Source organism: Paroedura picta, chromosome 2 (assembly GCF_049243985.1).
Source record: "Paroedura picta isolate Pp20150507F chromosome 2, Ppicta_v3.0, whole genome shotgun sequence".
Classification (NCBI taxonomy): Eukaryota; Metazoa; Chordata; class Lepidosauria; order Squamata; family Gekkonidae; genus Paroedura; species Paroedura picta.
In genome coordinates, this window is record NC_135370.1 from 42,334,856 (window position 1) to 42,361,736 (window position 26,881).

General features: G+C 42.9%; 1 protein-coding gene across 7 annotated transcripts in view; it reads right to left on the bottom strand.

Annotated features, from left to right (window-relative positions):
- Window positions 1-26,881, bottom strand: part of SLC4A10 (solute carrier family 4 member 10) — a 229,573-nt gene that overhangs the window by 91,344 nt on the left and 111,348 nt on the right. For all 7 annotated transcript variants that reach the window (XM_077319908.1, XM_077319911.1, XM_077319907.1 and 4 more), the window contains exons 4-5: window positions 9,567-9,705; window positions 3,878-4,038 (exon numbers count right to left, since the gene is read on the bottom strand). In XM_077319908.1, coding sequence (XP_077176023.1) covers window positions 3,878-4,038; window positions 9,567-9,705 — 300 coding nt within the window. The remainder of the gene's footprint in view (window positions 1-3,877; window positions 4,039-9,566; window positions 9,706-26,881) is intronic.

Genomic DNA, 26,881 nt, shown 5'->3' on the forward strand with positions numbered 1-26,881 from the left:
ATAGCTAGGGGAAGAATCGGCTTGTTTGTTTACTTTATATCCTGCCTTTCCTGATGAGACTGAAAACAGATTACGAAGTATCAAAAATAAAGCAATCACGTAGCATAAGACATCCAATGTACAATCAGCTATATATCCAATGACGTTTGACCGTCTTTGTTGATGCTTCTCACCTTGGGAAGAAAACAGCGACTTGGTGTTCTCTGATTTGCATTCTTGGGTGACTCTAAGAAACCTACAGGAGGGATCCTGCCATGCAATAACAGGAGAGAAGTCTTGCTCAATGCGGTTTCATTTGTGCAAGACATTGTGTACGAGCTATTCTGAAACCAAGTACTGCCCTTTCATTGCTGATCAGTGTCACGAAGGAGAAAAACCAAAAAGGCTATTTGAGGCAGTCATTACAGTTCACTCTGGAGGTGTGATATGGCTTGATCGAAGAAAGTCATTATTTGTGGGCTTGCTGAAATATATCTAGCACGATGTCTTGTGCTAGCAGAAGCACAAAATGGGATACAGTCAAGCTGCGTTAGTACAAGGGCTACCTTATAATGATTTCTCTGTTTTTCTCCTTCTGGCCATCCTCTTGTGACAGAGCACATAGGAGCCAACCCTTCATGTTCTGATTACGAATTCTCCATTAAGAGCGAAGAGTAGAGATGTCTATTTTTATTCAATGCCATTGGCAAAAAAAAAAAAAGTTTGAAGACTGCCTATGAAGTGGAATGAGAATAGAGAAGGGAATGAGTGAGAGAAAGGCTTATACTAAGGGTCAGGGAGAATTGGCTCGGAAAGTAGATACGTTTGGTGGCTGTGCTACATGTTCTTATACAAGTTTAAAATTAATTTATTTTTAAAAACACGTCTTTCGCAAACTCGATCCTTTTTTTTTTTTGTCAGAATAAACAGTCAGGAATGTTTTCATTTTTGCAGCGGGGGTTTAAACAAGAGTAACTCAGATAAGAGAGCCTCTTGTGGCACAGAGTGGTAAGGCAGCGACATGCTATCTGAAGCTCTGACCATGAAGCTGGGAGTTCGATCCCAGCAGCCGGCTCAAGGTTGACTCAGCCTTCCATCCTTCCGAGGTCGGTAAAATGAGTACCCAGCTTGCTGGGGGGTAAACGGTCATGACTGGGGAAGGCACTGGCAAACCACCCCGTATTGAGTCTGCCATGAAAACACTAGAGGGCGTCACCCCAAGGGTCAGTCATGACTCGGTGCTTGCACAGGGGATACCTTTACCTTTACCTTTACCTTTAAGTCAGATAAACCTTTTTCAAAAAGGATTCTTACTCCTGGGGTGGTTATGCAATCAAAATGGCTCCTTGTCTATTGCCATTGGAATGTATTCTTTCTTTCTTTCTTTCTTTCTTTCTTTCTTTCTTTCTTTCTTTCTTTCTTTCTTTCTTTCTTTCTTTCCTTCCTTCCTTCCTTCCTTCCTTCCTTCCCCACCGCTCTCATAAAATGTCTCGCAGTGGGTTACATAAAATAAGACTCCACATTAATTAAAACATTAAAACATTAAATAACATGTTCTGGCAGCAAAATAATTTAAGAACCCATCCTATATCCACCCTCCCCCTCCCCTGTAACATTTTATTTTTTAACAGATTGCATTTAATATCCTGTATAGCTACAAATCTATTTCCTTTCTGGGCTTCCTCTGGTGTGAGCTCTGCTGATTTGTTTCATTTCGAGGCTGCCAGGCTCAAATCCAGAGACTACCGCTTCAAGAGCCCAGAACCAAGGACACATGACAGCTCCCATGTGGAGCTGACCAAAAAAGACATTCTATACAGCATACAGTGCCTGCAGTAAATAGCCATTTCACATTATGCCTGCCAAGGAATAGACCACTTTATCAATCAGGGCCACAGTATAAAAATGGCAGCTAGCAAATCCATAGAATCATAGAATCATAGAGTTGGAAGGGGCCATACAGGCCATCTAGTCCAACCCCCTGCTCAACGCAGGATTAGCCCTAAGCATCCTAAAGCATCCAAGAAAAGTGTGTATCCAACCTTTGCTTGAAGACTTCCAGTGAGGGGGCGCTCACCACCTCCTTAGGCAGCCTATTCCACTGCTGAACGACTCTGACTGAGAAAAACTTTTTCCTGATATCTAGCCTATATCGTTGTACTTGAAGTTTAAACCCATTACTGCGTGTCCTTTCCTCTGCAGCCAGCAGAAACAGCATCCTGCCCTCCTCCAAGTGACAACCTTTCAAATACTTAAAGAGGGCTATCATGTCCCCTCTCAACCTCCTTTTCTCCAGGCTGAACATTCCCAAGTCCCTCAACCTATCTTCATAGGGCTTGGTCCCTTGGCCCCAGATCATCTTCGTCGCTCTCCTCTGTACCCTTTCAATTTTATCGATGTCCTTCTTGAAGTGAGGCTTCCAGAACTGCACACAGTACTCCAGGTGTGGTCTGACCAGTGCCGTATACAATGGGACTATGACATCTTATGATTTTGATGTGATGCCTCTGTTGATACAGCCCAAAATGGCATTTGCCTTTTTTACCGCTGCATCACACTGCCTGCTCATGTTTAGTTTACAATCCACAAGTACCCCAAGGTCTCGTTCACACACAGTGCTACCTAGAAGCGTATCCCCCATCCAGTAGGCATGCTTTTCATTTTTCTGACCCAGATGCAGAACTTTACACTTATCTTTATTAAATTGCATCTTGTTCTCATTTGCCCATTTTTCCATTGTGTTCAGATCTCGTTGAACTCTGTCTCTATCTTCCGGAGTATTTGCCAGTCCTCCCAATTTGGTGTCATCTGCAAACTTGATGAGTAGTCCCTCCACCCCCTCATCTAGATCATTAATAAATATGTTAAAAAGTACCAGGCCGAGCACCGGACCCTGAGGTACCCCCCTACTCACCTCTCTCCAGTCTGATGAAACACCATTGACAACAACTCTTTGAGTGCGGTTCTCTAACCAATTCCCTATCCACCTAACGATCTGAAAATCCAGATTGCAGTCCTTCAACTTATCCATCAGAACATCATGGAGAACCTAACTAATGGAAACTTATGTCTTTATAGCTCTGGCAGCCCCAACATTTGCTACCTGCAGTAAGGTGCAAGTAGACAGCTGCTATCCACCACAGCCAAAACAATGAACAGAAAGATATAACCGTAGAAGATACTCTCATCTCTCAAAGTGACCACCACAGTCTCTGGAAGGACTCTGTATGCTTTAAAAGGCCCCAGGAATGTCCTTGCATTCCCATCACTCAAAGGGCCCACCGCAATCTTTGAAAGCACCCAATACAGTGAAGCGTATTTGCTGGTCTTGGTTTGTTCATTCTGACTTTTCACTGATTGTTCAATATTATGTTCTGTGTTATCTATGTCCCAGTTCCTTTGAACATTTTAGTGTTTCTCCATTCATCCAAAATATTCCCACCACAACTTTGGAGATCTCATTGCAAACACACACACTCTTCTAAAGCTGGTAATGGTCCGTGCCCCTTTTAGACCTCATCTACTCAAGCTTTCCTGGTCCTTCAGTGCCTTAGAAATAATACTAGAAAGATTAACAGCCCCAACACGCCATGTAGTCGCCCAGCCATTCCTTTGGAATATGGAGAACTAAAGGGGTCATGCAAATATGCCCATACATGGATGATCTTTGCCAAACCTTATTCCCGAGCCTTCCCCCAAATTTCCACAAAAAATTCTGTTGCAGGGCCATCTTCAAAGTATATAAAATGAAGTTCATAAAATATCATGAAACATCTTTGGGTATGAAAGAGATTATGCCTCGTGTAACTTTGGTTCATTTTAAGTATTGTGAGTTCTTTAAAAATATAGATGGAGGAAAGACCTGGTTTCATATTACCAAAGCAAAGCACATACTTACCTGCAATTTCTTCTAAAGAATTTGCTCTCATGTCTAGCAGCACAGTACCATTGAGGATACAACTTCTCAGCTCAAACAAACTGTGTAGCGATAGAGTAGCAACGTATGGTTTACTCCACCTCTCCCCTCCGTCTTCAACATCTTCTTCAAATTTCAACCACCTAAACCAGCAAACAGTTTGTTTAACTCAAGTCAAGTTTATTTATACGGCCACAAACCAGAATGTAGAGATTAAGCACAATAAAGTTTTCATTTAAAATGTTCAATGCAAGTATCTAAAACGACATGTGATTGTAAATATTCTGTAGTTTAATTTAGCGATCCCCAACCTGTGGGCTGTGGACCACAAGTGGTCCTTTGACTAATTGGAGGTGGGCCCCGAAGGACGCCTTCTCCCCCCCCCCCAACCCTTTACAACACACTTCGGGTGTCATTGTCTCCCATCACTCCCAGATGGGACTATCTTATTGCAGAGAAACAAGCTCAGGGTTCCCACTGATTTGTCATTGTCATGAGTTAAAATTTCCATAAAATGTTCCTTATGTTCATTGTTGTGGCATGTCTGTATCTTATTTTGAAGAGATGTTTAAACATTACCATAGCGACCAGAGAGCGTTAGGGCAGTGGTTGAGAGTAGAGGAGTAAACTACCCCCCCCCCCACCAGGCCTCAGTAAAAGGTGTTGAGTGATAAAAAGTGATAAAAAGGTTGTGATAAAAAGGTTGATAAAAAGGTTGGGGATCATTGGTTTAATTAACTCTTTCCCAGTGAAAAGTCAGAAATTCAAGCAAATTATTGATTTATTTAAAACATTGTTATGCAGCCTCCCCCCCCCCCAATCAGGGTCCAATGCCCACACACACAAATCAAAATGTTTAAATCATTAAAATAAGTTTTTAAAAATAAAATTCAATTAAAAACACATAAACAAACATTAGAAGGAAGGCCAAAAGCAGACAAAGCAAAGAAGTCTTCACCGGCTGGCGAAAGACACCAATACATGAAGATGGACAAATGTCACTGAGGAGGAAGTTCCAAAGTATTGGGGTCATGATGTAGAAGGCCTTTTCTCAAGTTGCCTTTCATCCAGCCTGAAGTGGTGGTGTCAACCAAAGCAGGGCTTCTGGGGCAAGAGAGAGCAGCTAGGGTTTTATGGGAGAAGGCGGGCCATGTTGTATGTCAGTCCTGGGCCAAACAGGGCCCGAAAGCAAACTGGATCCTACCATTTGTTCCATCAGCAGAAGAGCCCTTGGTCTTTTTCAGTAAATATATATATATTTTCCTGTCCAACTGAATGTGTAACATGTAGCCTGGTTAATATGGCCAGTTGTCTTTCTTCCTGAATGGATTTTCTAACTTCAGGTACACGGAACTGGAAATCCGGATTAGTTCAGGATATGGGTTCATGCACACCAAAACAGAAAAGAAGTGTGTTGTCCTATTTCAACCATGTGTATTGGGACGATCACGAATGATACAAGGCTGGAGCATCAAAACTAGAAAGACGGAAAACGGGTCATACGCTCAGCCATAAACGGCTTGGGGTCAGGGTACCTAAAGGCCCATCTCCTCCCCCATACTGTCCAGCCTGCCAGGTAAAATCAGCCTCTTAAGCCCTGTTCTCTGGCCCCTGCCTCCAGAGGGGAGGCTGATGGTGACAAGAGGCAGGGCACTTTCCGTAATGGCACCTCACCTCCAGAATGCCCCCCAATTGAGGTTCACCCAGCACCTACTTCACTTTCTTTGAGGTGATAGGTGAAAACACATCTATTTTTTTACCCAGGCTTTTAATTAGGGCTTTTCTCTTATCAGCATTTTAATGGTCTGCTCTTCGTTATAATGTTTTTATGGTGCTTGTGTCTAAAGGTTTCTGTTTCATGATGTGTTCTTGAAGCTGCCTCTGAAGAAGCAAAATATTCTAGATGAATCAATCAATAAATGTACATTTTATTGAAAACCTTCTGAAGTGATTAAGTTATTAAAGCCAGATGTCTGTTTGTTTACTAAAAATTACAATTACAATACCGAACAAGCAGGAAGAAGGAGTTAAGGGGACAGGTGTGAGGTAGTGATTTTGAATCAGAAGGTGTATCTAGCCACTTAAGGCAATAAGGCCTAGTGGTTAGAGTACTGGAATGGGATATGGGAGACCCAGGTTCAAATCTCCACTCTGCTCTGAAATTTCTTTAGTAACCATGGTACAGTTGTGCTCTCTCTCTCTCTCTCTCTCTCAGCATAATGTACATTAGATGGTTGTTTTAAAGAGAGAAGTGAGAAACAGGCATGTTCTGTACTAAATGAATCTTGTTTCTTACGATCAGTAGAGAAAGAAGCATATCTTTGCTCATTAATCTGCACCGTCTTATTATGAAATACCATGCTCTCCGCACACTGCTTCATGTTCCTGCAACCTTTGAAGTGCCTACATAGTTTTTAGGATGGACAAAAGCACATTACTCTATATTGGATTGGGAAACCAAGATTCAAATCCCTCATCATCCATGAAGCCCATTGGATGGCCTTGAATGAAGCAAACTTCTCTGATAGTTATCACATAGAGTATATGTGATCTGCAAGGCCCAGAGTCTTTGGAACGAGAACTGACAGATCACATAAAGAATATTCAATGGTACTATATAAATACTATTGCTCAGTAATACTTCTAAATTGCTGGATCACAGTAAGGGTGGAATAGACTATGATGATGATTATGACCTGCAAAACAGCAGGGATTTAAATGCTTTTAATGCTCTGTTGTAACTTGCTCAATATTTTCTGTATTTACTTTAGTTACATCTGTTGTCTTCCTGGAGGTATTGATCTTCAGCCAACTTCTCACCCACACCATTCACTCGTATCTGTTACCTTAAAGCTAGTATCTTAACACAATTCATTAAGATGCTCTAAAAGTGGGACTTTGCTGCAACATTCAGTTAGATTCAGGGGCTCCCCCAAAGTGGGCGGTATGCCCCCCAAGGAGGGGTCAGAGGATTCAGGTGAGCAGTGAGGTATTTGGAGGCAGTAGGGGAATAGCAGTCTGACTCTTCCTGCTATGGCTGTGATTTCCTAGCGAGATATTTCCAAGGTGGCTTGCCATTGCCTGCTTCTGGGTAGTAGTGACCCTGGGCTTCCTTGGTGGTCTCCCATCCCAGTGCTGACCAAGGCCAACCCTGCTTAGCTTCCTGAAGAAAACAAAAGCTTCAGAAGGTAGGCTGGAGATAACCATATTCCTGCTGAGCTCCTTCCCCTTTTCAGACTCTGTCCTTCCCAGGCTCCATCCCATTTCTCCAGGAATTTCTTAACCCAGGGGTTGCAACCCTACCCCAAAAGTTTCCATTGTTGGGAGGCTGGAATGCGTAGGGCTGGATGCTTAGGGCTAATCCTGCGTTGAGCAGGGGGTTGGACTAGATGGCCTGTATGGCCCCTTCCAACTCTATGATTCTTTGATTCTATGAAAAGCCTTCTCCTGCTTGCTCCTGTCCATGGGATTTTCCATTGCTTGCTTCTCTCTCTCTCTCTCTCACTTCCTTTATCATCATTTTCCCCAATGAGGATCCAAAGTGGCTTTTACAAATGACTTCTACCAAAAACTTTTCCCCCCAGACTAAAATATGGCTGCTGCACAACAAAATAGTGTAATCACTATAGAAGAGTAAAATTGCAGTGGGATCAGTCAGCCTGGGGGCAGAGGGGTCCTCCACAGTGGAAAGCCAGCATGGTACAGTGGTTAAAGCACAGTGGGCTCTAATCTAATGAACCGGGTTTGATTCCCCACTCCTCCGCATGGGTGACCTTGGGCTAGTCACAGTTCTCTTAGAGCTGTTCTTGCAAAGCAGTTCTCTTAAAGTTCTCTCACCCCTATCTACCTCACAGGGTGTATGCTGTGGGGAGAGGGAGGGAAAGGTGTAAGTCACTTTGGGACTCCTTCGGGTAGTGAAAAGCAGGGCATTAAAAGAACAGCTTTTCGTCTTCTAAATAAACAGGAAGATAATAGAGGAGATAAAAATGAAAAGTAGGTCCCCTGTTTCAACCTGAAGATTGAAGGCTACTGAACTCAAAGGTTAATGAATAATACAAGATGCATCAACCTGGTCTAGAATTGCCAGTTATAAATTGGGAAATACCTGGAGATCCTGGGGGAGGAGTCTGGGAAGACTGAAGTTTGGAGAAGGGAGGAACATGCGCAAAGTATAATCCCACAGACTCCACCTCCTGAGGCGGCCATTTTCTCTAGGTGAACTGATCTTTGCCTCCTGGAGATCAGCTGAAATATCAGGAGCTACCACCTACAGGCTGACAACTCTAACCTGGACTTCCCTTTCTCCTTACAGATCTGAGGCTCTCTGAAGAAGAGGAACAATCACTCTTCACCCCTTCCCCCAAGGATTGAACAAATCAACCAGCGTGCCACAAACTTTCCAATCTTTCTGTTTAAAACAAAGTAAACTGATGAATGCAAACCCATCAAAGAGAACAACATTGCTAAGGATACGTTTGCCAGCTGAGAGTAAGGAATGCTTCCCTTCGCAGTCCCTAGATTTATCGCCAGATCAATGCCTGCTTTACTAGAACTATGTTAGATTTAGGATTTACCCCCAAAGCCTATTATTTCAAGATTAGTGTTGCATGAGGCATTATGTAATGGCGCCTCTACTTCATTACGATAAACAGTAATCATTCGCTATATTGCATTATCTAATCAGGAACAAATCAGTTAAATAAAAAGACAGACAGGCAACAGCAACGTCTCTTGTTCTCTTGAACCTTGGTTTAAACCTAATGTACATTTACAATGTCTCATTTCGCTTTCTTCTGGAGATGAATGAAATATCTTGAGAGAGGGAGGGAGGGAGGGTAAATGAGACAGAGATTTCCATTGTTCATTAGTCTTTGCCAATTTCATTATTTTTTAATTCCAAGCCTGTTCTAACCTATAAAATGTTAACTCCAGATAATAACATCTGGCTTTGAAGGCAGCCCTGTGTTGTCGCAATACCACTACATGAATGTGAAGAAAATTTGGTTCTTATATGCCGCTTTTCTCTACACTTTTCTCTACCCGAAGTAGTCTCAAAGCTTCACTTCACGTCAGGGAAGATGAACAAGAAGAGTCGGTTCTTATATGTTGCTTTTCTCTGCCAGAAAGAGTGTCAAAGCGGCTTACAATCGCCTTCCCTTTCCTCTACCCACAACAGACCCCCTGTGAGGGAGGGGAGGCTGAGAGAGCCCTGATATTACTGAAGAAGAAGAAGAGTTGGTTCTTATTTGCTGCTTTTCTCTACCAGGAGTCTCAAAGCGGCTTACAATTGCCTTCCCTTTCCTCTCCCCACAACAGACACCCTGTGAGGTAGGTGACACTGAGGGAACCCTGATATTACTGCTCAGTCAGAACAGCACTATCAGGGCTGTGACAAGCCCAAGGTCACCCAGCTGGCTGCATGTAGAGGAGTGGGGAATCAAACCCGGCTTGCCAGATTAGAAGCCGCCACTCCTAACCACTACACCATGCCTGCTCTCTACACCATGCTGGCTCACTGGCACATCAAAGAATGTGTTGGGTTGAAACAACAATGGCCTCCCCCACCCCACCCCACCCACTTCCACGTGGCTCTGAAATGTTCCACTATGTTTGCTTGTTTTCCATGAGTGACAAACGTGAACTCAAGTGCTTCCTTCCACAAGACATTCACCTGGCCATCTCCCTCCACTCGGCATCCTCTCCGTCACGACAACAAATCTCATCGAGCTCCGTGAATAGGTCGTGGGGGATGTGTTCTTCATCATCATCCTCTGTTCCAAGAATAAACTGTACCCTCTGGGAAGGGGTGTCTAGGAGGGAAAAAATAGAGAAAGCAAGGCCATCAAATGGAAGCAAGGAGATCATAAAAAGAGCTGCAGAAACAACAGCTGTGCAATAACTTCTATTAAGATTAACCAACCAACCCTTATTGTGCCCTGGATGGTCCAGGCTAGCCTAAGCAGGATCAGCCATGGTTAGTATTTGGATGAGAGTAGGGGTGTAGATTTCTCAACCCCACCCCCTCTGGAATACCCAGGAATCCTTCCGAAGTGACTGATGTCACCCAAGGGAAGGGAAGGGACTAGTAGAGAAGAGCATAACATCTGTGCCCATCGAGCAAACTGACCCAGTGCTTCCGTGCTTGATGTTTGGTTTCCAAGCCAATGCTTACATCACACACAGTTTGATCAAGGTGTACGTTTTCTTGAGGACGGCTTACTTCATAAGACACAATGAAATGGAAATTATAATACCATATATATAAGCAGAAAGTGGGCAGTGGATTAGTATGCAGCATAATGACGATGTTGCCAAATACAAGGACCTTACAGAAATTACCAGCTAAGTTTATATGGTCATCAGTCGTTTGGATTCAACTCTGGGGGAGAAACAGAGTAAAGGAAATAAAAATGTCAGGATTAAAGGACAAATTCAAGGTATAAACTTCAATGTGCACACTTCACCAGATATAACTGGGAATGCCAACCTGACATCTCACCATCCCCACCAAGGGAGATGGTGGAAGGGTCAGCCACCTTGGGCCGTACGTTCTTTGGCTCATCCTCCCTGCCCTTGGAAAGATGGGATGGTAGACTGGCAGCCATTGGAGCCGGCCACTCCAACATCTGCATAAGGGTGGAAGGGTCCAAGTGATAGGATGGGGGACCACAGCATGGACACTCATCAATCCAGAGGAAAGGCTGTGGGAGGTTGCTCTGGGCGGCCAATGGACATCTCTCCATCGTGAGCAGCCACCACACCCAGCCTTGGATCCATGGTGTCCGGGACCCAGACTACCTCTGGCTGATGTTTGTGCTGCCATGTCATCCTCTGCACTACAGTCTCAGTGGTGTCCCCATCACATACGGTACCCGGGGCATGGGCCTTGGTCATCGTACCTTCTCAGTTTATTTATTTATGAAACATTTATTAGTTGCATCTCTTTCTTATGGAGCTCAAGACGGCTTACAAAACAGGTAAAATGCATTAAAAAACATAAACATTAAAATTTAAAATCACAACTCAGGACTAGCAGAAAACTTAAAATTTGGTCCTAAATACAACTGTCTTCAACTTAAAATGATGGGGCCAGGCTAGGGTTTCCAGGCTACAGTTGCCAGATCTAGGCTGAGAAACTCCTAAATATTTGGGGATGGAGCCTGGGGAGGACAAGGACCTCAGTGGGGTACAAGGCCACAGAGTTCACCCTCCAAAATTTTCCCTGGGGAAACTGATCTGGAGTCTGGAGATGAAATGTAAGTCCAGAACATCTCCAGATCCCACCCAGAGGCTGGCATCCTTAGGACAAGCACACCACTCTGGGGAGACTGTTCCACTTATTCATCAAGAGGTTGAATGTTTATCTGTAAAGTACACACTTCCACAAGCCACAGAAGAAGAAAACCTCTTGAGTACAAAATTCATTAGTCAAGGAACCTCAGCAAGGACATTCAAAGTGATTAACATTGTCAATTTGCAAGGGTCCAGAGAAATAGGCTTATCTCAACTTCACTAATTAATTTGTGTCAATGCTTAAAATATGGAGAGATTTCCTCTGAGCCCATGTAGAATTTCTTTCCTGCACTAACAAATAACCGCAGGCTCATGTTCCCAGTCCTTGGCCTCCCCAAAAGGTATACCCCTTGTTTTCTCTGCTTCACCTCATTCCTTGTTCCAGTGACCCAACTCACTAAACATTAGTTCAACCTGATAACAGTATGGACAAGGGCATCTTTTGAACTATTTATCAAAACTATAAGGAGTTGGGAGAGCTGATAGCTTTAAAATTAAAATTTCCATTTAAAAATGTGTCCCTCATTAAGAGGGAAAATTGTCCATCTGCTATTACATATCTCTCTCTTCCTCCAAGGAGATCAGGTTCCACACATGGGTCTAGCCTCCTCTATGTTACCTTCACAACAACCCTGTATGGCAGATTAGGTTGAGAGCGAATGATGGGCCTGAGGAAACCTAACAAGTTCCATGGCAGAATGGGGATTTGAACTCAGGACCTCCCATGGCCTAGTGTACTCTAATATAGAGTTGTAACATTTGACTTTATGGAGGAACATAATCCTTAGTACTTAAGGGAGAAGGCCAGTTTCATTCTCCTGTCAAATACGTAGATCTTGGCTCTCTGGCATTATTGTTGTTGTTTCCGAAGCCTTGGGGACGTGCAAGAGTTTTAAAAGAATTCCCAAACCAGACACAGGGAGCCAGAGAATCTCCTAAATAGAAATGATCCGCTGCCACTGTTTCAGATTAGCCTGAATAAGTAATATTTTCCCTTGCATCCCACTGGCATTGGGGTGGGATTTGATCCTTCATGTAGGCCAAAAATACCCATTTACCAGTAGAATACAGAATGACAGAGCACCTAGTTTAGGGATTGCTCATATTTCTTCTAGAGGATTTAATTCTGAGTGTGGCTTAGACCACCACTTTCAGATACTGCAAAGCTGTCCCCAACTATATATGCATTTACCAATATGTGAGCTCAAGCGGAGTACTTAAGCACTTAGGAGCATTAGCCATATATTTGTGTCCAAGGCTCCATGCTGATTAGTCAATCATCCCTGTGTGACTTCGGTAGGAAAAATAATCTATGACAACTGCTCCTAAAGACTCAGAGCCTCTCCTCGCTCCGCCATTTGGAGTGCTGGCAGAGATTCAGATCTGCAGGACCTCTGGAGCAATGGATAAAAAAATAAGATGGTCATTAGGAAATCAGATCAGTTGGGAGCTCAAAACCTAAAAGGGGAGAAGATGTTTCGAAATGGGGTTGCAAAGTGAATTCTGCTGGTCCCGTGATGGCATAAATCAGAAGTGTGATCCTTTATCTCAGCAACCAAGCGTCCCAAAGTCCTTGTTCAGGCCATTTCAAAATGGGCATGATTACAAAGGTCCTAACCTGGATGACCCAGGCTAGTCCAACCTCATCAGATGTTCGAAGCTAAGCAGGGTCGGCTCTGGTTAGCATTTAGATGGAAGACCACAGTCCAGGGTTGGGACGCAGAGGTAGGCAGTGGCATATATACACACATATTAGAAGAAGAAGAAGAGTTGGTTCTTATATGCCGCTTTCCTCCGCTTTTTGAGGAGGCTCAAAGCGGCTTACATTCACCTTCCCTTTCCTCTTATGAGCTGTTCTAGCCTAGCATTCTAAGCAAGAGAAAAGAGTAATTGGAGAAGAAGAAAGCTCCCAGCTCTTCCCTGTTATTAAAAACCGAATTCGTCACCATTGGTGGTATGGGTTCCAGGAAACATGATTATGCAAGCCAATCAATATTTAAGCCAACCAAAGAGGTAAGGCTCCTGAAAAGCCAATTAGGAGCTGGGCAAGTGCAAGCCCACCAGGCCACCTGCTAACCAGCTTATTAGCATTTCAACGGGGAGTTCCAGGAGAGCAGGTTTTTGGTTGCCTAGGTGACAGACAGAAAACACAAAGAAAATGCAACAAACATTAAGGCTGCTTTACAGGCACTGAGGAATGGCAGCTAGCCATGTCAAGCTGACCGATACCAAATTCATCACTCTCATCCCACTCTTCATAGAATCATAGAGTTGGAAGGGACATCGTAGGTCATCTAGTCCAACCCTCTGCACTATGCAGGACATTCACATCCCTATCGTTCATCCACTGTAACCTGCCACCCCCTTGAGCCTTCACAGAATCAGCCTCTCTGTCAGATGGCTTTCCAGCCTCTGTTTAAAAATTTTCAAAAATGGAGAACCCACCACCTCCTGAGAAAGCCTGTTCCACTGAGAAACCGCTCTGTCAGGAACTTCTTCCTGATGTTTAGATGGAATTTCTTTTGAATTCATTTCATCCCATTGGTTCTGGTCCATCCCTCTACTCCATCCTCTATATGGCAGCCTTTTAAATACTTGAAGATGGCTATCAGATCCCCTCTCAGTCGTCTCCTCTCCAGGCTAAACAGACCAAGCTCCCCCAACCTTTCCTCATACGTCTTGGACTCCAAACCCATCACCATCTTTGTCGCATTCCAGTTTGTCTACATCTCTCTTTGACTGTGGTGCCCAAAACTGAACGAAGTACTCCAAGTGAGGCCGAACCAGAGCAGAGTAAAGCAGTACCATCAACTCCCATGATCTGGACACAATACTCAATTTGATACAACCCAAAATCCCATTTGCCTTTTTCGCTACCGAGTCACACTGCTGACTCATGTTCAATGTATGGTCTACTAAGACTCCTAGATCCTTTTCACACATGCTACTGCCAAGACAAGTCTCCCCCATCTTATATTGGTGTAGTTTTTCCTAATTAAATGCAGAACTTTGCATTTGTCCCTATTGAACTTCATTTTATTTAGTTCAGCCGAGTTCTCCAGCCTATCAGATCATCTTCATTTAGTTAGTTTGTCGAGGCCGACAAGAGCTTCTCAGTGATCTCTATCCTTTCACTGATCAGGTCCACATCGTCTTTATGTTAACCTCAGACTGCTCAGGAGGAAGTTGCAGTTTTTCATCACTAAACTGGATTAGGTAATTCCACAAATACATGTTAGGACAATTTTACCCTCCCTCCTTCACAGGATTTCCCTTTTTTTTGTTTTTAATTGAACAGCCCCTTTTTCTTTCTCCTTGATTTTCTCTGGCTGCCCACCTAATCATTGGAATGTATACTGATAAATGCTGATCCTGCCTACAGAACTCAGTGGAGAGACTAAAATCCTTCTTCCGTCATTGTTGTATAATGGCACACAAGAGGCTGATGGTAAATAAAAAATAACAATCTATTTTATTTCACTTTGAGGGGAAATGGACAGGTAGGAATCAGGTTAACGACTTATGAGGTGAACAGGCAACAGGTATGAGGTAACTGTATAAAAATGAACAACAGATAATTTCTCACAAACAAGTAACTGTTTCTGTTACTCAGACAGGTCTTTAAAACTTGGGAGAGAGACTTCTTGGCCGCATTTGCTTACATAAACAAGCATAAGCTTCTTGGCCTCACAAACACTAAATAAGGCAAAGGAGGAACACTCACACAAGTTCTGTTTTCTGTTTTTAGCCACAAAATAGTTGTCATGGATTACTTTCAGTCACACAGTGAAGATCCTTGTGCTGTGATGGCAGTTTCTGCCAAAGCAATGTTTTTAAAATATGCACAACCAATCGAATCTCTGATGGCCAGTCAGAAGCTTTAGTAGGCAAAAGTCCACGTAGCCCTACCAACTTACTAAAAACACTTGGCTGGTGCTAGGAAAGTTGTCAGTGGGCACTACATTGGGGACCCCTGCTTGACAGCCAGCTTGGCTTAAGAGCGGTGACTTCTAATCTGGAGAACTGGACTTGATTCCCCACTCTTCCATATGGAGCCAGCTGGGTAGGCCATGGTTCTCTCAGAGCACTTTCAGGGTGACTATTGTGGGGAGAAGAAGGGTAGGCAATTGGAAGCCACTTTGAGACTCCGGGCAGTAAAAAGTGGAGTACAAAAAACCTGTTCTTCTTTTGAGTAACCTGTTTGTTTTTTAAATTATATCCTGTATTATATCATCAAATCTTATAACAGAAAACATACAGATAATGACAAAATATACAGCTTCAGCTAAAAAAACTGTTTATCATTCTTCAGATTTCAGTTGAATATGATAAATTATAATACACGATCAGATTTCTTTGAAATGTTGTAAGTTTTATCATTAAGTATGCCATCTTCATTTTAGCAATCCACTCACTAATTTGTGGAGACTCATTTGCCTTCCATTACTATGGCAAGAATAAACAAGTTTAAGTGATCAAGTTGTTTTTCCTTTGGCATTCCAGGAACATAACTGAATATATATTCTGGGATATTTTTTACTATTCTTTCTAAACCAGCACTAAGCAGAACTGCTATACACTTCCAATAGCTAAATGTCCTTGAACAAGACCCACACATATGGACAAAATTGGCAGGTTCTTTGTTGCAAAACCAACATGAACTTGAAACTGAATTATATACTTTAGAAATTAATTTTAGCATTAGGTAAAATTGGTCTGCCATCTTATATAAATTCTCCCTAAACTTAGAAAAGAATGTGAACCTTAATCTTGTTAATACAAATCTCCATACTTCTTTAGATATTTCATATACCAGTGCTAAATTTCACTAATTTTTAAACTTTGGTATGCTGGTTGCTTCTTAAAACTCAGAAAGGAAATGCTTTGAGGGTTGAATCTAGCTTTTTTAAAAATCAGCTGTTAGTCTTAAATTAGTATGATTACAAATTAAATAGCTCTTCCTTTTCTTATAAACAGTTTCATAATGATTCTACCTGAGACTATTGAAGAATTAGAAAAGTGCAGCTTACTTGCTTCCCATTTGGACAAAGTTGGTAACTTGAAATTTTGAAGCAAATTGAAGCTGAAGTTAATGGTGAAATCACTGGAGATAATCTCATTTTATAACTGCCGGTATCCCAAATTACCAAATTACCTATTATTGAATTGCCTTTAATATATATCCTTTTCCTAATTTTCAGAGTGGCCCATACAATGTTCTTAATGTCATTTTTACTTCAGTTTTCTCAACTGATATCACAGTTGAATGATTTTCTAAACTAAGCTATGCTGATAACTAACTTAGTTAGTGGTTGCATCATGATACATCTTTATACCTCCTCTTTATATCTTTATATACTACCTCTGTCGGCGCTGCTTATATTATTAGATCTCTCAGCAACATTTGACACAGTAGACCAGGGGTAGTCAAACTGCGGCCCTCCAGATGTCCATGGACTACAATTCCCAGGAGCCCCCTGCCAGCATTCGCTGGCAGGGGGCTCCTGGGAATTGTAGTCCATGGACATCTGGAGGGCCACAGTTTGACTACCCCTGCAGTAGACCATGAGCTTCTAGCTCACTGCCTCGCCAATGCCGGGATCAGAGGGACTGCCCTTCAGTAGCTGATCTCCTTTCTCCGGAATCGCGGACAGAGGGTAGCATTAGGAGAGAGCTCATCAAGCCATCACCAACTGGCTTGTGGAGTCCCCCATGGGGCAATTCTCTCTTCAACTCTTTTAAACATCTTTATGCACCCTCTTGCCCAGGTGGTGCAGAGGTTTGGGCTGGGTTGCCATCAATATGCTGATGACACCCAGTTCTTCCTCCTGATGGGTGGCCACCCTGACTCTCCCCCTGAAACATTAGCCAGCTGCCTGGAAGCAGTGACGGGATGGCTTAAGCAGAGTCGTCTGAAGCTCAACCCTTCAAAGACGGAGGTCCTGCGGCTGGACAGGAACGGTCCAAGCAAGGAAGCACGCCTTCCCAATCTGGATGGAGTGCAGCTAACAGTGGCCCACTGGGAACCTGGGAGTGATACTTGATGCCTCCCTCTCAATGGAGGCTCAGATCACGACGGTAGCATGGCTGGCATTTTACGATCTCCGCCAAGCCAAACTACTAGCGCCCTACTTGGTCCTGGAACACCTTGCCCCAATGATCCACGTGACAGTCACCTCTAGACTGGACTTCTATAACTCGCTCTACGCTGACCTGCCCTTATCCTTGATCCGGAAACGGCAATTAGTCCAGAATGCAGCTACCAGCAACACCTCGGAGGTCCCACATCCAGCCCATTCTACAGCAGCTGCGCTGGCTCCCAATTGAATTCCAGATCAGGCTTAAGGTTTTGCTTATCACCTTTAAGGTCATATGCGGTCTAGGCCCAGTATACCTGAGGGACTGCCTCCCCGCCTACACCCCTCAAAGAGCCTTGCGCTCTACCACCTCCACCTGGTGGTCCCTGGTCCCAAGGAAGCCCGCTTGACCTCAACCAGGGTCAGAGCTTTTTCCATTCTGGCCCCCACCTGGTAGAACAAGCTCCCAGAGGAGATCAGGGCCCTGATGGAACCTAAACAGTTCAACATGGCCTGCAAAAGGGAACTCCGCCAGACACTTGGTTGAGGTCGACATAATCCATCGCTACCAATCGGCCCCACCAAGCCTCTCCCCTCCTACCATGACTGCCACGAATCCGCCCAACCCCTGGGTCTCAGTACAAGTTGAGCTAAGATTCTTTGCAGTCCCACCTTCCTTTAATGTTATTGTTGTTATTGTTAATATATTAATATTATTGTTGTAATTGTTAATATGTTGTTGTTACCACCTTACTGTTACCAGAATAATGTTACCTGTACCATTATGTTCTTTCATGTAAACCGCCCTGAGCCTTCGGGGAGGGCGGTATATAAATAAATAAATAAACAAACAAACAAACAAATATTTGGAATGCTAATACCCCTTTCAGACCATTTGTACTGGGCTAATTGCCATTTCATCTTAGGGCATTTAGTTCATTCATGATGTTTTGCCACTCCTTGAGTGGCATATTGAGTGGGATATTGAGTAGAAGGTAAATTAATTTTGTAATTATCATCATTTTGATGACATTAATCTAGCCTAAAATAAAAAGATTATATTTTTCTTTGTTGAAAACTTTTGTTTAGTGTCAACAATTACAGTCTTCAATCATTTTCCAGGTATGTTGTCTGATCTTTACACCTAAATAGGTGACATGACTACCCATCACCTTCACCTTTAATAGCCTATTTCAATGCTGCATCATTAAATGTCATTATTGTTGTTTTGTTGACATTTATCTTATAGCCTGAAATTCCTGAGACTAGATCAAATGTAGTATTTAAATGATTTCTAGATCTTCATTAAGAAAATCAGGGTATCATCTGCAAATAGCATTATCTTATACTGAGAAACTTCTATTTTCAAACCAGATATTAAATCCAGATGTTGCATTGCTATTGCTAAAACCTCTATATACAATTAAACAATAAGACCGATTGTGGACATTTCAGCTTTACAAGTCTATCTAATGAAAAAAGGTCTTGAAATTATGTTATGTATAGACAAGCATGCTAATGAAGTTGCATATCTTTTCTTGGCTCACATAAACTGTTCTCTAGCCCCATAAGCCTCTAAACATTCCAAAAGAAATGTATGCTCAATTGAACTGAAAGGCTCTTCTGCATCCAAAAATACAACTGTAGCCTTGAGATTTTCTTTTTTAACTTAATCGTTTAAGCTAATAAATTTCCTAGTATTTGTTGCTGCTGAATACCCAGGGACGAGCCTTATGAAAGGGCGGTATAAAAATCTAAATAAATAAACAAATAAACCTGATTGTTCCTTATTAATGTATCTAGATATGACTCTATTTGCTAATGTTGAAGTAATTATTTTATAATTCAATTAGGCCAGTAGGTGGACACGAGCCTAACTGTATTGGGTCCTTCTACTATAATTTTGGATTAAGTCCATGATGTTGGTAATGATTGTATAGCAAAGATTTTGTTTATAGCCAATATTAAAGGTTTTGTAATCACATCTACAAAACTCTGGTGGAACTCAGGAGTCAATTCGTCAAACCCTGAACCTACATTCTTTGAGAATTTCTTAACAATTTCTTTAATCTTGTTTATGTTTATAGACTGCTTTAAGGTAGCTTTATCTTCTTCTGATATCTTCGGTATCTTCAAGTTTGATATAAAACTATTACCGTATTTGCCGACGTATAAAATGACTGGGCATACAAGACGACCCCCCAACATTTCCACTCAAAATATAGTACTATGGGCCACTGTGGGCAGCTATGTCTATCCCAACTGAAGTGCACCCGGCATATAGGACGACCCCCCCACACTTGGAGGCATGTTTTTCAGGGGGGGAAAGTAGTCTTATACGCCAGCAAATACTGTAATTTTACTTCACTGAAGATTTTTGACAAGTATAAGTTCACAAGTGATATACTTAAATAAGGTGGCTCTAGCAATTGTATTCCCAATTAAATAGTTTCTGCATTTGTTCTTTGGGAAAATAAATGGTGACTATGTTCTCAGATAAATGGAATCTGCACATTATCCAGTATAAGGACTAATGCAATGGTTATGGCAAAATGCGAAATAACTTGGTGGAATAGGTACGACGCATTTACTATATATAGCCAAGGGCCATTACAGTCAATCACATGAATAAAACATACATCATAAAAGTATCATTAAACTAACTAGATTTAAAAGTACATAGGAGGGAAGACGGCATGATATAACCTGGTCAAATAAGATCTTGGAAGCTAAACAGGGTCCGTACTTAGATGGGAGACAATCAGGGAAGGATCCACAGAGTAGGGCAATGGCAAACCACCTCCATTTCTCACTTACTTTGAAAATCAACTTACAATGACCCCATACAGTTTTCAAGGCAAAAGATGGTCAGAGATAGTTTACCTTCACCTGACTCCACATCACAACCCTGGTATTCCTTGGTGGCCTCCCTTCAAATAGTAGCCAGGGCCAATCCTGCTCAGCTTCTGAGATCTGATAAGATCAGGCTGCCATGGGCTATCCAGGGAGTATTAAGCATGGCAAGAAACCTTGCAAAAAGCATGCCCGAAAATACATTATTATTTTTATTTCTGCACAAGGGACTGTTTTTGCTGTGTGAAACCTATCGTGTTATTTTTGATCATACATGCCAGCCCCTCCTCATAGGGTCGACTGTTTTTTTTTTAAGCACAGTATCTGAAACTAGCTTTGCAGTGACTTTTCTTGTGTGATGCTTTTTTGATGCATAAATGTTAGCATGTTTTCAGTCTTCTCCCCTTTTCTGCTGGCAGTCCCTCGTCCACCAATGGGAGGTCAAGCATCTGATGCTGATTCTCTGCCTCTATCAGCAATCAAGTGAACATGCCATTTGTCCTGGCAACCGAGCCAAAGTACTATGTAAATTAGTAGGATTACGCTGTGGTGTGCATGGCATTTCTTCCACAGCCTTCTATGAACACTCCTGAGACTACAAAGCTCTACCTCTGATCAGTGACCAGCATGTTTGAAAGTTTATCAGGTTGGTGAAGCAGAGGGGTCTGAAATGCAAGTTCCAGGTTGCAGGAGAATGAGGAAGCAGAATGAGGAGGCTCCTATTTTGGACTCACCAGTGATTAAAAAAAACCTTCACAGGGGAAGGGATGGTACAGTGGGGGCTTTAAGTTTGCATGGGAGTCTGTGGTCTGCTGTGGTCCACCCTGTCTACTCTCTATGATGAACAGTATACCTTAGAGGGGGAAAGGTGGTAGTTTAGGCCTATGTTTCCCCATGGAAAAGTCTCCATGTCCATGAACTACAATTCCCATAAGGCCCTGCAAGCAGCATGTGACAGAGTGGTGGTCAGGTGACTTTGCAGCACAACGGAGGAAGTGCCTCCTCCCACAGTTATAGTCAGAATGGTTTAGAATACATAATTGCTCTTTTAAAAAACATAGAATCAGACCGCATGCATAAACAGAAATGTTTTTAAAATGTTTTTTAAAAGGATGATTTAAAGGGTCAGCGAATTGACTGCATGTTTGTTGGAAATAATGTTTATTGGAAATAACTTAATCTCATACAGTTTCTTGGGTCTATAATTCAATCCCAAACTGGTCGCATAAATTAAAATTTGGAGGGGTCTACTAATATTAACATCACTATGTGCAATTCCTCTGTAGCAGTCACATTATCAGAGAAGACTGAGATTACAATATTGAGAATTCACTGATGAAGGAAGTGAAAACAGAATATACCTGGGAATCTGTTTTGAAATTGCTTTAAACATTTTGATATTTTCAACATTAAATCACTTCGACATCGCCAGCTTGAGACTTTTTTCTTCTATTGCAACACGTAAGCAGAACTACTGAATCAGAACAATGGCCTATCAAAGCAGTAGCTCTCCATGGTCTCAGGCAGGAGGTCCTGATATTTTTAACTGGAGATGTCAAGGACTGAACTAGGGGAACTTTTACATGCCAATCAGATGTTCTACCACCAAGTCATACCCCTGCCCCAATTCATATCCCTTCCTCAAAACTGCTAGTTCCCCTCTTGCTAAACCATCAGTGCACCTCCTTGCTTAATCACCTATCCCGCTGTAGCACCTTTTAATTGCATTTTATTCTTGAAGAAAAGGTAAAGCTGACTTGCCAATTTCCCCACACTTCTGAAAGGTAACTATATGAATGCATACGAATCACCATGAGTGATGAATGCATATGTATCTTGTTCACCTTTCATTTGTATTGTGGGAGGCTGTGGACCTGAACAATACTGTCCTTGCTTCTGTTTTTCTTTTCATTTCAAACAATATCATTAGCACTGTTTATAGTGGGGATAGTTGTCTTTGCATGCAGCACACTGTGACAGGGCACTCCAAGCATTTAACAATCCCCATTCAGAACCCACATAAACACACTCCTAAGCAGATTCAAGGTAAGGCCAGTGGTTCAGAAAGCCATCAACAAATTACCAGCCTGTATATAGTAGCCCTTTATTCTTTGATGAAGCCCTGGATCAAGAGAGCAAATCTGCCATTTAGGAGAAGAGAGATAAAATTAACATTCTGACTCATTGGTTATGTTGGTATGCAAGGACAGAACTCTCCCCCACTCCGATGTTCTTCTGTCTACAAGAAAAGATTTACTGTGAGGGGTGGGGGGAGATTAGAATTTCCAAGAGTTACCAATTTTAAAAACCCACCACTTTAGACAGATTCGAATAAAAGAGAAAAGAAAAAGGCAATTAGCGGACTATCAAAGTATAATAGAAAAAACAAGTGACTACATTACAACTCGATGAAACATTATGCACAGCAGCTGCTATGCCAGGCAGCCACCGACCATTGTGGCAGGGCAGGATGCGGGGCAGCCATTCCCCGTGTATGTACGGGGGTGGGTCTCCTCCAGAGTATGTGGATGCCCTGGCGTAGCGTGCGCACACACGCTGTACACCAGTGCCAGGAAACCCGAGATGCTGCCAGGCAGTGGAAGTGGCAGCGGCTGGGTGGGAGTGGGAAGGGGCTGGGCCCCCACCACACGCTACAGCGGGGGCAGGGGAATGCCCCTGCTGGCTCCGCAGCTCAGTGGAGCTCACAGTGGCGAGTGGTGTCCCTACAGGGATACCGTAGGTTGGGGCCGGGCGGGCCAAAAGGCCCGGCGCTGTCAATTATGTACAGCGCCGGCCCTGCCCGCCCCAGCCCCTGCCAGTGCCCACAGTATCCCGGGGACTGTGGAAGTTCCCGTGTTCGCATAACGCAGGCCTTCCATAGCCCTGGGCCGGGCTATGCCTGCGCTGGCGGCGGGGGTGTGCATAATCGGGGATTTTCTCCGATGCCCTGCAGCCGCCAGCATGGGCATTCCAGCCCAAGCATAATGGGTCTATAAAAGCAATGTTTAGTTTGTGCTGTGTAAATGTTTAATTTGTACCATGTCCAGAAGTTAAGAGAAAACCATGCTGATAAGGAATAATGAGGCTCAGCATCAAATATTGCCAGTCACTTTCCAGTCTGCCTGGTTGTGGAGGATGGTTAATTTATATGTGAAATTCAGGCTACTCGATGGCCTTGAAGGGTTTCCCAAATGGGTGAGAGTTAATTGGGTTTTTTACATATTTTTAAAATTTGTTAAACATTTATGAGGGGATATGACCATATATGGTCATGTTGACTCGCTTCCCCACTCCCAAAATAGCCAATGATGGGCCTGGAGGGGGTGGGAAGGGGAGGGGACCCGGGTGGGCAAGGACAGAGCTAAGCTTCCCAACCATATTCTGCACAATCATTCCACTTATGGGGTTTCTCAGTGGTAAAAAGTTGAGAAAGGCTGGTCAAATTATACATTAAGTAACTTCCTAACAGGTTAAAAGAGCTTATTGCTAAGGCCTCATTAGTCATACACAATTAATTCATAGTACTCTCCTAGAGACTGGTGTCTAATGAAAGAGATCAGTAACATCTCTGGAATTCTAAAAGTATGTGGTTGGTGAAGCCACAAAAATGGCTGCCACAGGAAGCAAAACAGCTCATTTTCAGTCACATGTTTTGTGATGACAGCTGCTGCCAAAACGTCATTTTTCCAAACCAGCACTGCCAATCAAAACTCCAATGGCCCATCAGAAGCCTTGGTGAGCAAAAGCCTCACTTGGCCCCGCCCTCTTTCTAAAAACACATGGTGGGCACCAGCCATCTCTCTTGAAAAAAAATTGTTCATCCTAGGAAACTAGAGTCCAGTTGATAGTCCTACTGGTCTGCAGTACAACAAATTTAGAGCCCAGTGGAACCTTTAAGACCCATAACGTTTTAGTCAAGGTATGAACTTTCATGCACACGGACACTTCCTCATATAAAATGTCATGGAATGGAAGTAATCAGTTCATACTTATAGAAGAAGAAGAAGAATTGGTTCTTATATGCCGCTTTTCTCTACCCGAAGGAGGCCCAAAGCGGCTTACAATTGCCTTCCCTTTCCTCTCCCACAACAGACACCCTGTGAGGTGGGTGAGGCTGAGAGAGCCCTGATATCACTGTCCAGTCAGAACAGCTTTATCAAGCGCAGTGGGGAGCCCAAGGTCACCCACCTGGCAGCATGTGGAGGAGTGCGGAATCGAACCCGGCTTGCCAGATTAGAAGTCCGCACTCCTAACCACTACACCAAACTGGCTCTCAATATAGGCAAGCGTGAGGGTAAATTAACATACAGCATTGCCAAATATGCAAGATTAACAATTAAATGTAGAAGTGCCTGGCTATATATGTATAAGGGTTAGGAACGATCTATTGAACACAGGAAATATTTCGGAACTTTTAATCATAGTGTTTTACTGTTTTGTATTTTGTACTGGTCGTTGACCGAAATAAATGTATCTATATCTACCTAACTTACAGCATAATGAAAATGGTTAACAGATTCCAGAGATAAATGGGTCTGCAGTAGAACAGCAAGACTCAAATCTAGGAACAACTTAAAGACCGACATGATTTCCAGCGTATAAGTCAGCCTTTCTCAACATTTTTACCACGAAGAAACCTCTGAAATATTCTTCAGGCTTTAAGAAACCCCAGGAGTGGTGTGATTGTGCAGAATATGGTTGGGAAGCAGAGCTGTATACACGCCCACCCAGGGCCCCTCCCCTCCCCACCCCCTCCAGGCCTATCATAGGCCATTTTGGGAGGGGGTGGGTAGGTTGACATGATCATATATGGTCATAGCACCCAATAAATGTTTGCCATGTTTAAAAATATATTAAAAATTAAATAACATCAACTCTTTTGGCAAACCCTTCCAGGGCACTCAAGAAACCCCAGGGTTTCACAAAACCTTGGTTAGAATCATAGAATCATAGAGTTGGAAGGGGCCATACAGGCCATCTAGTCCACCCTCCTGCTCAACGCAGGATCAGCCCTAAGCATCCTAAAGCAAAGTTGGGAGAACCTGGTATAAGCTTTCAAGAGTCAAAGTCTGAAAAGGGGAGCTTCGACGCTCAAAAACTTGAAAATCTTGATTTATGCCAGTAAAGGGATTCTGATTCAACTTAGGAAATCTTGATGCTCTTTAAAGAGCTATTGGACTCAAATCCTGCTCCTGTGTATCCTACAGCTATTTATGGTTACAAAGGTGAGGGGGTACTTGGCCATAACTTATATGTGTCCATTACTTGCATCATGCATTATGTATGCTCTAGTCCTTGGTTTTTTTTTGTCTCTGCAATTCTCCTTTTTGCAAACTGGTAAGATACTTTAAAATAATAATGCACTTCCTGGCTTAGGAGCATCTGCTTTTCGGTGATTTGAAATGTGTGAGAGGATGTATTTCTGTCTCTACTTTTAGGATCTTGGGATAATGGCAGTTTGCCTAAAATAGATTCAGCTTAATCACTCGGTTTTGAATTCCTCTTCTTTCTCAGGGACCCAGCCCACTCTTTACCCTCTTAATTCGTACTGAAGGTTTATTTTGCTTCTGTCCACCTTTTTTTTTTAAACAAAATGTGAGAAATGTTAGGGATTTAAAGTCCTTTCCTAAAGCCCTAGCCTTCTTAACACTTTGCTTCCACACTTTTAACACGTATAATTTAAAATCCAGTTGAAAAGAAAAGGCTTTTGTAAGGAGTGTTCCACAACCTAAAATTATATTGGCACTTCCACTTCTCAAACAAGCTAGAATAATATTTTGTGCAATGGTGTGATGTGATATGGTTTCCGAGCAAGTGTTTTCGGTTTCACCTCTCTGCTTATTATAACTTCGAAAGTATTTTCATCTTGTGCGTGCTTTTTTCTTCAGAACAGCAAGTTACACTATTGCCCAAGCAGGGAATGGCTCTCCATTATTAAGATCCACCATGAACTTCTGTGGGGAACAACATTTGCTCATGCAAAGGATCACATGCTTTTTTTGTAGAGACAAAAACCCCACAGACAAAGCAGACATACAGCAGCACAATCCTTTTCGGCTTTACTCAGTAGTAAGTCCCACTGTATTCAGTGGAGTTTAGTCCCAGGTAAATGTGCTCAGGAAAACATTGTCTACATGGTGAGAGGGCTAATAAAACATAGTGGTTTGATTCAGAGCAGCATTTTTGTGACTCTAGGTAAGCCTAGAGCAGGGGTAGTCAAACTGCGGCCCTCCAGATGTCCATGGACTACAATTCCCATAAGCCCCTGCCAGCAAATGCCAGAAAACGCTGGCAGGGGTTCATGGGAATTGTAGTCCATGGACATCTGGAGAGCCGCAGTTCAACTACCCCTGGCCTACAGTGTCATAGAAATATAACTCATCTCTAGGCTACAAATATCAGCTTCTGTAGATGAAATGGCGGGTTTCTAGGGCAGACTCCATAGCATAACATTCCAGGTAACCTCCAACCCCACAAACTCTGCCCTCCTCAGGCACCGCCCCCAAATGCCTGGAATTTCTCTAGTCAGACTTCCCCACCCTCAGGAGTTGGGTTCTGGGTCACCATGGGAAGACTGATCTGTGAAAATTATACTCTGCAGTTAGAAGTTCTACCAGCAAACCTGCGGTTACGATCCAACCCATCCTTTTACAGTAAATTCAGAATCCCCTCAACCACCACACACACACACACAATGTAAGACAGACTTTATCAACCAGGGTTTCTTGAAACCCTGGGGTTTCTTGATGACCCTGGAAGGGTT